Here is a 15,126-nt window from a genome sequence, read left to right as displayed (position 1 = left end):
ATTAATTTGTTTAATTTTCAGCCTTTCTTTTTGTTGTGTGTAATGAAGCACAGCAAATTGACTCACAATGCCATTAACGTACCCACAGATTAAATAACAATTCTGTTGTGTGGGTGTTTGGTTGAGGATTACAACGGTTAGCTTGTGCCGTCACTGTGGATAAAAGCGTTGGGAGACCATAAGGGGACATGCTGTAACTGTTCATGGGGTTTGATGACAAGAGCAAAGTATAACACAAAACCAAACAACAAAGAAAAACTTTGGGTTTTCATACATCATTGCTGCAAACAAATTCATAGTGGTATAAAAAAAATGAGAACATAGTTCAATTTTAAAATATTAGCAGAACTTTTTCACCTAGTGGGCAAAACTGGATGTCTGAGACTGAGACTGCTGGGCCCAGAATGCAGTCCCAATAAAGCCCACCAAGGACAGAGCAGTGGAAGACTTTGATTTTAGAATAGGAAAATAATGCAAGAGTCCCACACAGAACAAGACAAAAGCATACATATGTTCACATTGTTTAAAACAATGCAACTAAAAACCCATAGGTATTTAAAGACCACCAATGATTCAGTCCACTTGGTCCAGAACTCTGGCGCCAAAGACTACTTCTCCCCACATCACCTCTACCTTCAAAGAACTCCCTGTTCTTTTCAGAAATCATTTTAAATTCTCTTTTCATAGCCATTTGATCCATATCTGACCTCCTGCATATCTCTACCTGCTCATTCATATCCTTGTCCTCCATTTTTCATCAGCCAGTACCATGGGATGCAAAGCTCTCTGTGGATCTGCTCTCCAACTCTGGAACTCACTTTCAGTAAAACTGACACTCTTTCATCAAATTCTGTCCACATTTATTATTTTTTATTTTATTTAATATCATTTTTTCTCCTTTAGTACTTAATATTATTGTTATTTCATGACCAAACTGGACCTTCATTTTCTAATTGTCATTGACACTCAGGTTCTGCTGCAATGCAGATGACACTCTGCTCTTCACTGACAATTCTGCTGTTCAAATCAGGTAAAAGTTTACCTTTTTCCTTATAACAAAATAACTTGAAACTGTTGAAGGTCAGATCCAAGTAAAAATATAATAACATTCACAAAGCGCATGACAATTTTTATCCACACAAAAACAAAATACGTACTTGTATCTGTAAATGATGTTCATGTCAGAGCAAAGAGACACTTTTCTTGCCATCATACTGGGACAAACTCAGTCATTAAAGCACTGGATGATATTCCAGAAAAATGCTTATGTTTTGTCATTTACCATCAATGCAGCATGGTTTTCTGACCACTTCAATATGTATCTTTTCTAAACTCCCCCTCTGATCATCATTTGAGTTCATTTTAAAGTTTTCCCTGGGATCTTTTAGTTATGATGGTGTAATGATGCAGTTTTTAGCCAAAATTTTAAAAAACAAAACAGTATAAAACAACGGCATAGTTGTTAGAAATATTGCCTCTGAGTAGTGGGCGGGGACTGTTGATACCAAGCAACCACGCCTCATCCCCACTCATTCCTTTTTTTAAAACAGCATTATTCCTGACTTTTACTTGATTACAGAAATACACAAAAATTTAATTTTAAGGTTAATTTTTCTTTATGTTTATCCTCCATCATTAGAAAAATGCTAAAAGAACATGTTAAAAACATCAAAAACACGATTTTTGGGGCTTTGAGCTCCTATGAAAATGCTAAACAAGTCGAATAAAATCATGTTTGCTTCTGCTTTCTGTCCGTGCGTCACACCTTAATCCTGTTTTAACGTGTGATCGGCTCACTGGTTGTCAAGTAAATTTTGTAAAGTCTTGTAAGTTTCTCTCAGATGTACAAAAAGTCAATCAGACTGTCAAACAGATCTAAAAATACACTCTTATCTTGTTTCTCTCTGAAAGCGTGTTTTTGCACATTTAGAATTTGCCCGACATCCAGTGTTTTGCTGTGTATGTTTGTGTGAATTTTCAGTTTCCTGTATACTTTTTGGCATTCGGAGCAGACAGCAAAGTAAGAATTTCATTGTGCAGGAAAACCCGTTTCTTACTGTGCATATGACAATAACCCCCTTAAATCCTTCAGACATGTCAGCTTCTGTAGTTTGAGCTGCTAAGTTTTCCTGATAAAACTTTAATGCTAACTAAAGAGAAATTTAGTTGTCACACACCTATATAAACAGAAATTGGATTATGTCTTTGACGCACCCCCTGCATTCAAGCTTAGGAACATTTGTCACTTACAGAGAAACCACCTTTGATTACTTTTTTTGGAAAGTTTGTGGAGGTTTGTGAAGCAAAAACAAGGGAGATAATATTTATGTTCTTTTGGGATTTAGACAATAACCTAAAGGTTTTATGATGCACAAGAAGAAATCTTGCCAGGACTTGATTTTTAGGACTTTTTAGTTTTTTTAAATCTTAAATTTCTTTGGTATCCTCTTTATAGAAACATGTGGCATAGATGCAGTAGCTGATTTTTGCTGCATTTTATCACTAGAATGTCAGTCTAATCCAAGTTGAGTCCCGGTTGTAAACTGTTGCAACAGTAATGCTACACACTGGGTGAACATGCATTCAAAAACACACTGGATGCGGGTTCTTGAATGAGCTTTTAGCACATGGTATTTAGAATGGACGTTCTTTTCCTTTATCAATTTTCTACCTGTTGGCACTTCTGTGATATGAAAAGGATGCATGTGACACCACCAAATCCGAGTCCCTGGTTGTTCAAAGTTAACTGGCTTAACTTTTAAGTGTTTATTCAAGTGAGAGCCCAAAAATTTAAGGATAAATGTGCGTAGTGACGCGTGATCGTGAGAGTTTTGAACGTGGAAGCCCTGAATGCGCATTCACATGTGTTTACATAGACTTTTCATTAAAAGTGGTTGCCTGAAAGTGTGGAGCCGAGGGCAGTGTGACGTGGCATCAGACTTGGGACTTTTTGTAAAGAGATTGAATGATGTGTGAGTGTCTGTTTTTTGGAGTTACTCATAAGGTAATTAATAAAAATGTTCATTCATTCATTCATTTTCTATTCCGTTTAGTCCCTTTCGGGGTCACAGGGCTGCCGGAGCCTATACCGGCCACTTGTGGGCGAAGGCAGGGACAGGTCGCTCGTCTGTCGCAGGGTAGAACGTCCACAATCACACACCCATTCACTCTCACACTCACACCTATGGTAATTTAGAGTTGCCAATTAACCTACGAAGCATGAATCTCGTCTCGTCTTAGATTCATCTTTGTTTTTTTGGTTTGACTCATCTTTCTGTTTTTTCTGTTTTATTTAACTCTTGTTCAAACCTTGAATCTTCCACTCCCAGGGCGATTTCCTATTCTGATGGTTTCCTTTTGTAGTGGCACTGCTGACTCCTCACCTGGGACACAGCCGTGTGAAGTGCTAATCATCCAGTTAGCTGTTAGCCAGTGGCGGCCGCTGTTTGAAGTGCTAAGCCAGATGGAAAAGTGACGGTTGTTAATGCTGGTCTGCCGGACGGCTGCGTCCAGCTGCTGACGAGGCGTAAAGCATCTGCCTCAAAGCTTCTCCTGCAAACGTGACAGGGTTTTAAAGAGCGGAGGGATTGAGGATCTGAGCAGCTCCTCTTGTGTTCAGAGACAGATTAGTAGAGCCAATCAATGCACGTAACATTATAGAAATTATTTAAATAGCATCTATCCAATTATTCTAATATTGTCAATCTCTTGCAATCAAACTGCAAAGTGTACATATACAAATGAATAAATACTAGACATTCCAACAGTATTAAACATATAAGACAATAATTCTGTGTTTTTTAGTGTAATATTTTCTCTGGAAGTAGACTACATCTAATTAACTTTTTTTGATTGACAGTTTATATTAATGATTATGAAATATTTAATCAAAGACTTCATAGACATTTGAAATTCACTGTATTATAACATCCCCCAACTCTTGGGTTGAGAGCAAAAAGCTGTATTGAAACTTCAAATATTGTAATTGATCAGTCATCAATTTTTTGTATTCAAGGTGTAAGATAGCAGAGCCAGTTAGGTTGAAATTTCAGACGCATGGGTGTACGTTAAGATCCCCTCTGTCAGAAAAACACAGTAGCCATGAGAAAAATTCAAAGTGGCGGCCATTTGTAAAGATGGCAGTCATACACTCAGATGTTTGAAAAATATTCAATGTCTATTTTCCCCAGTGTCCAAACTATGGGCTGTTTGTGCATAAAATACAGTATTTAAAGTTGAGGGGTACTTACATAATACTATTATATTTCTGTTATATTTATAAATTATATATATTTGAAACCTTGACATTTCTTATGGCTAAAGTGCTTTTCAAAAAGATGGGGTCCTAGGATACATCCATGCCAAATTTGGTGCTTGTAACACAGAATGCACAATTATTTCAATAACCGCTTCCACTAAAAGTACTGTCAGCATCTACAATCCTAAACGAGGCTCTCCTGACTTTTGATTATTTTATAAAGGCAAACCTAGCTATGTTTTTTTTTCATTTGGTTAAAAAGTCAATAGTCTTAATATTTGTGGAACGAAAAAGTAATAAGCCAAAAAAAGCCTTTTGTGTTTTCAGTTGTGTTTTTTAAATAAATCTAGCCTTCAGATGGTTAAAAATATGTTTCACCCCAATTTAAAAGTTGTCTCAAATGAAACACATCTATGAAGCACTTATTCTTATTCCTGTAATTCAGGCAAGGCCACTTGAGAAAAGAGACGCTAAACCTCATCACAACCAGGCATTAAACAACCTTCATCTTAATGAGGATCAGCATCTTAAATCAAAACGTGTCATTAGTGCACTGTTTAACACTAAAATACTATTTTAACTTGACATTCATTCAGTAAACTTTATCCATATTCCTTTTTAGTCCACTGGTTATGTCTGCGAATGAGCCAAAATGTGCTTTGAATCAAGAAACAAACTTCTAACTGATGATGGTTTGTGTAGGTACCAGGACCACGCCAATACATGTTTAAAAGATGCATTATACTTGTTTGTTTTTATATATATATATCTATAGATAGATATATACACATATATATATGTATATATACATATATATATATGAGCGCATTTTATAATGAACTCTCAATTATCTTTGTTTAAAATAAATATTATTAGTTAGTGGAAATATAAAAGAAAGTATCAAACATATATGAAGTTTATGATAATTAAATGAAACATAAAGATTTAAATCTTTATCTACATCTTTACATTTGGTTTGGTTGTTGTTTGGATGAATAAAATATGACAGAGAAGATGACATGTAAGACGTATGGTCATCAAAAGGCTACAAAGAACAGCATAGCAGCTGCAGAGCCATTTTTACAGAGATGTGAAGCGACACCGTAATGACACTGCTGGCACCGCAGACTCAAATAAGCGCTGATGTGCTACATAAATCATAAAAGCAATCATAATGTTGAAGGTCTCAGGGGTTAGAGAACAAACTGAATGACAGTCTGGTGGACTATTTTGGGGTTTTCTTGTAGCTCAAAGTTTTCAAGAAAACAGAAAGAAGCTGCATAAATGGAGTCATAGGTTGAAATAGGTCTGAAAAAAAAGCATTTCTAATTCTCAAAAAGTCAGCATAATTCATAAACTATTTTCTTCAATGTTTCCAGTAATTAATGTTTTGACAGAATAGAAATATCTCTGCTGAGTTGCAGGTGAAGGAACATTCTGTAGCATACAGCCAAGAGGCAATGAAAGCAACGCAATGAAAGCAACGCAATGCAGCGCAAGAAGGCTTGATATGAACAAGGATCAGTCAAAGCAGAGGTCTCCAAACCCCAGGTTTATGGACCGGTACCAGTCTGTGGGACAGTTGGTACTGGGCCGCAGAGAAATGAAAACCACCACCTAAATGTTTTTTTGTTTTATTTCTAATCGGATGCTGAAGGACGTTTTATTTTGAAAAACTACTGGATTCTCTTCACCGTATCGTTGGATTACATCAGAATCAGAATCAGAAATACTTTATTGATCCCACACGTGGGAAATTTGTTCGTTACTATAACAACTGACAGGAAAAAAAGAGTAAGAATAATATAAATAAAAATAAAAAAAGAGAACAAGGAAAATGTGGTATAATTTAAAGAGCTATTTACAAAACAGTGCAGGTAAAGAGATGTGCAAAAGAAATGTGCAAAATAAAGAAAAGAGAAAAAAAACAAAACAAAAAAAAAAGTTGAAAATCTTTACTCTCTATGTCTACTTTCTTAAACTAAACTAAACCAAAATCCCTGAGCTAAAGGCAACCAAAAACAAACGTCTTTGGAAAGTGTTTTTTCACAGAAAAAATCCTGAGAAAATCAAGATTTTTTCTCAATCAACAACTTAAACCTGGAGTGAATGATAAACAGAAAGCAAAGCTAAGTTTTCTCTGAACCTTCAATGGTGAAAATTAAAATCCTCTTTAAAACATTGATTCCTCGTTTTTCTGAGTTTTTGTCTCGATGAGAAGTCTTCACAAGTCTCCTTTAGAATCTGGTCATTCGGTCAAGATGCCCTTCGTTCATCCTCAAAGAACAATAAAGTTTGATTGGAGGTTATACGAGGCTGCAGGGCCCTGCTGGAATACGAGCCCTCTTTCTTCAAGGGGCTCCTTGGTTGTCTGCCTGGAGCAGAATACGGTTTTTTGTGGACATGTGCAGCTTCCTCTGCTCTGTGAGAGATCTCAGTTCTGCACTGACCTCAGATCAGTCACAGCAACAAGCACTCATAAAAGTTTCACATTAAACATGAAGGAGAGTCTCTGATGGGAACTGTTCTTCTGCTCTCAGCTCATCTGTTATTCTGTTCATGTGGACAAAGCCAGACATCATTTTGAAGGGTGAGCAAGAACTTTAAGTGTGTTACATCCAAATTTACCATGGAGCCCTGTGCTTTTATTTTGTAAAATCTGACACTAATTATCAAGTTTTATTTTATCCTTCTGAACTGATAATAATATTTGCTAATCAGATAGTGCTTTGTTTGCATTTGTATTATGGTTTTCATATAAAAACTTCTAATTCATCTTCAAAAATATATTAATAAATTATGATAATTACATGAAACATAAAGATGTAAATCTGATCCCAGTCCAGTTTAAATCTTTAGAAATACTGACACAACAAAGCTGTATTTCTATGATTTCTTTTTCTGATGCTGAATTTTGAGGAAAACTACAACCTTTATGGCAGTTTTGTGTCATTTATACTCAAAAGAAGCTTAAAGTATTATCAGTTATTTTGTTCTTAGATTAAAGTTAAGAAATTAAATGCATTGATGTCTCCGCTGCCACCCATTTTATCAGACAGGAGTCACACTGAGGTGATTTAGACATTTTAAGCCTGATGTCTTTCCTCTCCAGACTCTGCCTAAAGATCCTGGATTTTATGTCCTGCTGGTTAAAGCCAGCTTTCTGAAGAATAAAGAGTTTGATTGCATTCGTATTAAAGTATTCATGTAAAAACCTCTAATTCATTTTCACCTGTTTACAGCTTTCACTTCCTGTTTATTATTTGAAGCCTGTTTACAACATGCATAGGTACAGAGTTCATGCTATAAAATGTAGCACAGCACTTCTGAGACCACTAAACATTTAGTCTGCTGCTTACATTAGGATGTGTTAAAATTGTCAGCCTGTAATGTGAAAGTGACAGCTCATTCATAAAAATCCATTTTATGCATTCACATAGTACCAAATAGCAATATAGGACGCAAGATAAGTTGTTGGCGTATCCCTTCAGGGGTCGCCGGCGAATCAGCTGTCACTGATTACCACAGGTGGTTTGGAAGAGATTTTTACGCTAGAGCCCCTTCCTGACACAACCCTGTATTTGATCCGGGCTGGGGACTGGCACAGGGAGATCCAGACCTGGGTGACTAGATGGTTAGGTGGTAGCGTGGATGAAGCTCATTGAATGCATCCATGGGGATGCCAGTGGTGTGCTGAACCAACTGAGCTATCCAGACGCTACCAAACTGCAGTAAAGAAGTATTATAAATCTATATTCATATGATATTTGTTATTGTTATAGGTCTCTTTAGATCCCTATTACATTACATTACTAGTTTGTTCATTTACACCCAGTGTTCTCTCACTATCGCAGCTCAAAGTTTGCGGTCTTGCTGTTTTGTGGATTTGAGTGCAATTTTACATGCTTTGTTTTTTTATACAATGCACTGTGTTCTGCGTCCTGATTGGCTGGAGACCTTGCCAATCAATCTCTTCCATGCTGTGTCTTCTGTACGCAATGTGTTCAGTTTGTCAGAGTTACATAATTCTGCGATCACTGGCAGATCTTTGGTCTTATTCTGGAATCCTGGACTGATTGTTTTTATGAAGGTTTTGACTTTTGAGTTTAAACAACAGAGAAAAGTCTGAAAATGTTCATGTCTGTCTGAGAAAAGTGTAAAAAGTGTGTTTTAAGGAGTTTTACAGCCTTAAAACGTCTTCAATTATGGTAAAACATAAAGACAACTACTTTGTGTGTCTCTTCTATCACAGGTTATTCTTAGAGTGCAACTCTCTCAATAAACACAAAAAATAATGAATACAATAAAAGTAATTTATAAATCTGTCTACATTAGGACAGTTCTTTTTAAAATTCATTCATTCAATCATTCATATTCTTCCGTTGATTCCCTTTCGGGGTCACGGCGCTGCCGGAGCCTATCCCGGCTACTTGTGGGCAAAGGCTCTTTTTGAAATATGAAAACAAAAAAAGTCACTGTAATACACCAATGCAGCTGTAGAAGAGTAATTCACCCTGTAGGTGTCACTTTATCATCTTTGATATCAATTCTGAATGCAGGTTGATTAGCTGACCTGAGAACGGTGTGTTTCTGCCGGAAGGGATGAAGATCATCACTACTGTTGTGGTAAGAAATAGAAGAATGAAAGTGAATTCTTTTTTTGATTATGTAAATAATAAAATCAAAAATGATCTGCAACTTTGGGAATGTGCAGGACCTTTTGGAAGACGGTGACAAAGAATCTTAGTGCTCTGTAGAAGATCCATGTTCCTCTTTCAACGTCTTTACTGCTTCTTTGTGACTTTCGACTCTTCATCTTAAATATGTTGCAAAAGCGTGTCTTACTAGCCGGTTTGACAGATGACTGCCACTAGGTGGATGCAACAGGCTCCTCTTAAGCCCAGATAGTGGCTGCTTGTTTGTTGACTTTGCCTACCTTCAGTTGTCTTGACTTACAGTGCAACAATTGTGCAGCATTTAAAGTGTGTTCTAAAAGCGTGGAAGACCTCAAGAGGTCCATTGGGACCTCTGTGTCACTTTCTTTTTTATTGTTTCCTTTCCTTTTGAGATAATACCTCCTTTTTCTGGACCTAGATCTTCATTTCTGTTCTTTCCTCTGTTATTGTCGTACATTTGTTGTGTTTTGAACAGGTATACTGTGTGGATGTTTTTCCAGATGGCTTGTGACTTTTTTGTGTACTTGTTTTTCAAAAAAACAATAAAACTGTACCTACCTGTATGAGGTCAGGTAATTAACCGGCATTGCAAATTACCATCAAAGATGACAAAGTGGCACCCACAGGATGTATTACTCAATGTAGCTCCTACAACAGCAAATGTCAAGTTTCACTTTTGTGTTTGATATAACAGAACGTAATTAGCTGATAGAAAGTTGTTACCTGTTAGATGTTTGATTTTTGGGCCCTTTCTAATTCCATTAACTTTGTGTCTCAAAGTGTGTTTCAATGGTATGAAAGAAAATTGCCAAAATTTAGCAGACATCTATAGGAAATGTTAGAAAAATACAATTTTTTGAGTTTTGAAGGTGTTTGGTTAAAGACACCCTTTCAGACACGTCAGATACATTCTTAATAAATGAAATCTGTGCTCTGTGTGACACGTCCTCCCTCAGGCTTTTATCTGAGCTAATGCTGAATGAACAGAAAGCTCGGTGTGTTATAGACGGACAGAGAAGCAAACCAGTTTCCCACTCAGACAACACTTCACGTCTGTCCTGCTCTTTTCTTCCCCCTCCCTCTGACCTGCCTCCAAGTCAACCTGATCAGCTCTGAGCCTCAGTCGGTTTACCTTCCTGCTGTCGTTCCGCTCAACACAAGCAACACAACATGAAGGTCATGTGACAAACATGCTTGCTGGAAGGTAAACTAATGATGTGAGAGCTGTGACATTTATACGGTCCTCAGTCAACATGTCTACAGAACACTGCGTGGACAAAGGCTCCTAGAAAACAAAAGAACAAATAAATCACAGCAAAGGCAGCAGAAAACCGAGCACGAGCAGAAAGAGGAACACGTTGAATTCAGTTTATTCCAAAAAGAGCCAATTCACAGCCAGGTCGCCTCAGGACACAGAACAAAGAAGCAACAGGTGGTTCACACCTGGATGAGCAACCAGCTGAGGTTCTTACCTGCAGGTTCTTCCTCCACACGTTCACGGCGGCGAAGGCCAGCTGCATCTGTTTCCTGCGGGCGTCTTTGTGACGTTTGTAAGCGATCTCGATGAAAATGAGGAAGATCCCCGCCACGATGCCGCCGGCGACCAGCATGAACACGCCTGAGGAGGACAGTTGACATCTGAGTCCATGGCGTGACTTGTGATGTTTACCGCCAGACCAGAAGGGGGGAGCCTGGTCCTCACCCGCCATGTTCTCGAAGGTGAGAGTTGCAGGAGCATTACTCCTGGAGTCGCACTCCTGGTATCGTACCCAAGTCTTGTCCAGATCCTCCATGAAGCCATTTTCATGTGAACTGTTGAGAGAAGATGAGAGGAGTAGGAGGGGCTTCAGAGTGCACCTTATAGTTCAGTGCGCCTTATATATACTGTATATAACAGAATAAGAAACAGACCAGGCATTAATGTGTCGCCCTAAAATCCGGAAAAGATGGTGCAGAAAGAAATGTAGTAAAGAAATAACCATTTTTACAGCTTCGGTCTTTGTTGAGTATAACTGTTGACATTTATTTTCAGGTGTTCTGTGCAATGACAAAACATAAAGTTGTTTTAGCCCCTAATTTAGCCTCTTATTAACAGATTTTACGCTTTAATTCATTAGGCTAGTTTTGCGTTTAACACTTCATAAAACACTTGTATTATGTTTAGCATTAGTTAACTTCTTTTTGATTAAAATAATAGTTTCCCATGCTTTTTTAGTGTTAGGTTTACTATTTAGCATTTTTCGCTAACTCGTTATTAGTATTGTTTCTATTTTTCTTTTTGGCTTCTACCTTCATTTGTCTCCATCCAACCATATCTCCTCATGAGCACCAACTACCCTCACCAAAGAGGTCCGTTTACCTGAGAATGGCCAGAGAAACGTTCTGTTTCCATGGACTGTCTTTCCTCATTCCAATCCCAAAGCCTGAGCGGAAGAAAAGCTCTCCTGTTGTAACCAGATCGCACTTTTGTGAAGCCTCAAACTCCAACACAGCACTGTCCCAGATGAAGGCGTGAAGCTTGCTGCAGAAGGAGGAGGAGGACACACGTGTTGAGTCTGGACACGCTAAGACTGCTTCCCCGCCCAGGAAGCCTGCAGCTCACTTGTCTCGGACAGCCTGGATGGCCTCAGCGGCGCTCTCATAGTTGTGTTTCTCCATGTGCCGGTACATGGTGCTCAGTTCCACCTGCCGTCTGAAGTAAATATCCACCGAGCTCTGCTTCACTGTGGCATAGATGAACTTATCTGATGGGTTACGCAGCTAAAAGCAACAGCACAGGAGATAAGGTCACACAAAAGGCAAACACTTAGTAATAGTGACAGTAAAAAAGTAAAAATAAAGACTTCTCAGAGATGGCGCTTAAGACACCACCGTAGACACGCTCTCACCCTGGGGTCATTGATGCCAGTGATGCGCTCCTCAGGCCGGTCCAGCACCAGGAAGGCTGCCAAATTGGCAGTATATGATGCTACGATGATCATGGCGAAACCCGCCCACACCATCCCCAGGATCCTAGCTGAGAAGCTCCTGGGAGCTCCTGTGGATGCACCGACGGAGGGAAAGGTCAGGTGGAGCAGACGGCAGCACCGAGAGCTGTTCTGAACACATTGGTCACCTTCTCCGATCCCAGAGTTCAGCAAAACTCCCCAAGAGAACCACATGGCCGAGGACAAGGTGAGGGCGTCTTCCTCTTCTTCTTCACTGTTCACTTTGAACCTTCCAAACGGGCTGTCGACACACAACAGCTTCACACTCAGGCAAAGTCCCCGCAGAATGCAGCAATCACTTCACGTTCTTCAGCTAACTTTTTTTATGTATGTTTTTTATCTGTTTTAGCCCATTCAATCATTATGACCACAGCTTTTGTGGTCAGTTTCTCTAACTTTTCTAATCGGTTGCAAAAGAAAGCACTTCTTGGTGAAGAATGTCCTCATTTTCACAAGCTTTCTGTTAAATTTAAACCAATTCAGTATTGATGAGTTTTCCTCAAACATAACTTCATAACTACCAGTTTGTATCCATGATGCCGAGACCGTCCAGTCAGTAAATGTCTGAACCTAACTGCAGGGAGTTTTCTTTCTGGGAATGCATCCATTGTTGTTGTTTACCTGAACCGGTCTAGTAGGTAAAGCATCACTGCCACCACATGGACCGACAGACCGACTAAAAGCCACAGTGTGCTCTGGAAAGGCTGCATGAACGAGTCCAGAGTGCTGCGAGGGATTTCCTAAACACACACACAAGACACACATTATGAGATAAATCAGCTCTGTTTGTGTAGTTTGCAAACCACTGCTCTCTGTTTGGAACGACCTTCACCCACTTCCTCTGATCATCTGTTTCTGCTTGACGGTGAACATTTTCCAGGCAAATATTCCAACCAGAGATGAGCTGGAAGCTACTGAGAGCTAAAGAAACTCCTTAGAGGTGATCAATACTGTCTAAAAAAAATCTACCAGAGTGAAAGCTACCAGTGTTGAACAGCAGCGTGAGAACACAGACCTGAGATGTTCACATTGAGAAAGCCCGTGGACTTCCTGAACCTCTACGTCCTGCTGGCTGTTTGTTTTCTGCAGCTGCATCACACTCTCATTGGATCAATTCACTAAAAACAAACTGCAACGTCTGTCTGTATTAAACTCTTAAAATGGTCTTAATGTTTTGTTTGTATGCTGGAGACTAAAACAGATATTGAATGCAGCAGGTTAAAAAAGAGACAAATTTGACATTCAAACTAAACGTGAACAGTCTGGAATTCAGAATAAAAGTTTCAAATGTCACATTGTTTCACATTTATATATATCACATATCTTAGTTGAGATTCCTGAAATAATGTTAGTATGTTGTATGCAGGGGTTGCATGGTGGTGTAGTGGTTAGCACTCTTGTCTCACAGAAAAGTATGCCCTAGTTCAAATCCCACCTGAGTCCTTTCTGTGTGGAGTTTGCATGTTCTCCTATGCATGTGTGGGTTTTCCCTGGTTTCCTCCCATAGCCCAAAAACATTTTTCAGAGATTAATTGTTGACTCTAAATTTTGAATATGTGTGATGGTGTGGACCTGTCACAGACTGGTGACCTGTTCAGGTTGTACCCAGCCTTCACCCAGAAGTAGCATTGTTGGCTCCAACATCCTCATGACCCCAGAAGGAATACAGCAGGTTCTCAAGATGAATGGATGGATGCTATATGTGCTACGTTTGCATCTGGGCTCCAGCTAAATGAAATGTGCTATTACTTATAGGGTGTAACAATTAATTTTAACAATTCATTTCACATCATTACCATTATCATTGGATATTGGTTCATTTTGAACGATCCGATTCACTGGCCTAAAATGGATCCGGATATCTTTAGCCAAAACTTCAACCACTGTGAGATAAACACCTGGGTAATGAACACTGCAGGTGAAGTTTTCCAGATTCCTTAGATTTCTTCAGGATAATCAAGTGTGAAAAAAATATGTGTATAAACAAACAAGTATAGAAGTAAGAATGAATGTCAAATTCATTCAGATTTAGTATCATAAAGTTCAGCCCACTGTTGTTTTTCCCCATCCAAAGAATCCAAAGGGAACATTATTAGAACATTCCAGCACACTGTACGGTCACATCTTTGCTAAATTCAAAGTGTTTCCACACATTGGACTGGAATGATGGACTGATCAGTTTTTGCTGACATCACATGTGTGTTGTCTGCTTGGTTGTTTTTATTTTTTGGTAAAATAAACCTACCAAGTATTTTCCAATATTAATATAATCTATGTATTTCATTTTGAAATAGTTTTTAATGGTATAGGTCGATTTGATTAACAACTGTCTGAGACAGATGGATGTGGTTGGATCGGTACACCCCTAATTTACTTAGTTTATGTTTTATGTATATATATAAGATGATATATGGAGATGTAAAAAACAACATAGCCTCTTTCTGATAAGCTCTACCCTGTCCTCTGAACTATTCTTCCTGATGGTAATTATATTTCCGTGTTGTTGCATGCAGTTATTTATTTTTTGAATGAGACAGAGTTGCCTCAAATAGGAAGATGGCCCCTAGAGATCTGCCCCCCCCCCCCCCCCCCCCCCCCCCGCTTCCCACTACGACAAGCCCCACTGATTCAGGTTCCATTCTATAGTCATTGAAAATCAAAAGACGCTGTTTGGAGCATTCAGCAGCATAAAGAATGCTATACTGTTTACGCATCAAGTATTATTTCTGCTTGATTTAGACAGCTTTAGAGGACACAAAATTTGTAAAAATTGAAAACATATGAGTACATTAACGCATGAAGTATTTTGTTTATTATAAAAGGATGTCCAAACATATAAATACTTTTCAGGTCCTTCAAAAGATATGTACACACCAGAGTGTTTTCTATGAGTATCTGTGGACACAAACTCATGTTACAATAACCTTATGACAAAAATACTCCTATTCCTCATTGTGATCCTGATTTTGATCAACCAATCAGAATCGTTTCCCTTTCAGCAGCTCAATTTTTTAAGCTGTAAGTCTGGTTTTTACAAATACTTATTATGTCTGCAGATATAAAATATCTTTACATGTATGTACATCATTTTACAACTGCAACATACTTATGAACGTACATGACCCACAAAAACTAGGCTGGTGAGCTGCTCTGTAGTAGTAGTTCTCTGTAGTTAGTGCTCTGTAGTTCCGGAGCACACAGAGAT

General features: G+C 38.5%; 1 protein-coding gene across 3 annotated transcripts in view; it reads right to left on the bottom strand.

Moving 5' to 3' along the window:
• The window catches only part of LOC101175170 (glutamate receptor ionotropic, NMDA 1), an 87,737-nt gene that overhangs the window by 12,285 nt on the left and 60,326 nt on the right, over nucleotides 1–15,126 (bottom strand). For all 3 annotated transcript variants that reach the window (XM_011479595.3, XM_011479596.3, XM_011479597.3), the window contains 7 exons: nucleotides 12,543–12,661; nucleotides 12,050–12,162; nucleotides 11,823–11,971; nucleotides 11,537–11,694; nucleotides 11,294–11,455; nucleotides 10,637–10,746; nucleotides 10,407–10,552 (listed from right to left, as the gene is read on the bottom strand). In XM_011479595.3, the coding sequence (XP_011477897.1) occupies nucleotides 10,407–10,552; nucleotides 10,637–10,746; nucleotides 11,294–11,455; nucleotides 11,537–11,694; nucleotides 11,823–11,971; nucleotides 12,050–12,162; nucleotides 12,543–12,661 (957 nt within the window). The remainder of the gene's footprint in view (nucleotides 1–10,406; nucleotides 10,553–10,636; nucleotides 10,747–11,293; nucleotides 11,456–11,536; nucleotides 11,695–11,822; nucleotides 11,972–12,049; nucleotides 12,163–12,542; nucleotides 12,662–15,126) is intronic.

Source organism: Oryzias latipes, chromosome 9 (assembly GCF_002234675.1).
Source record: "Oryzias latipes chromosome 9, ASM223467v1".
Taxonomy (NCBI): Eukaryota; Metazoa; Chordata; class Actinopteri; order Beloniformes; family Adrianichthyidae; genus Oryzias; species Oryzias latipes.
The sequence above is the reverse complement of the archived record's forward strand: the minus strand, read 5'-3'. Positions and strand labels throughout refer to the sequence as shown.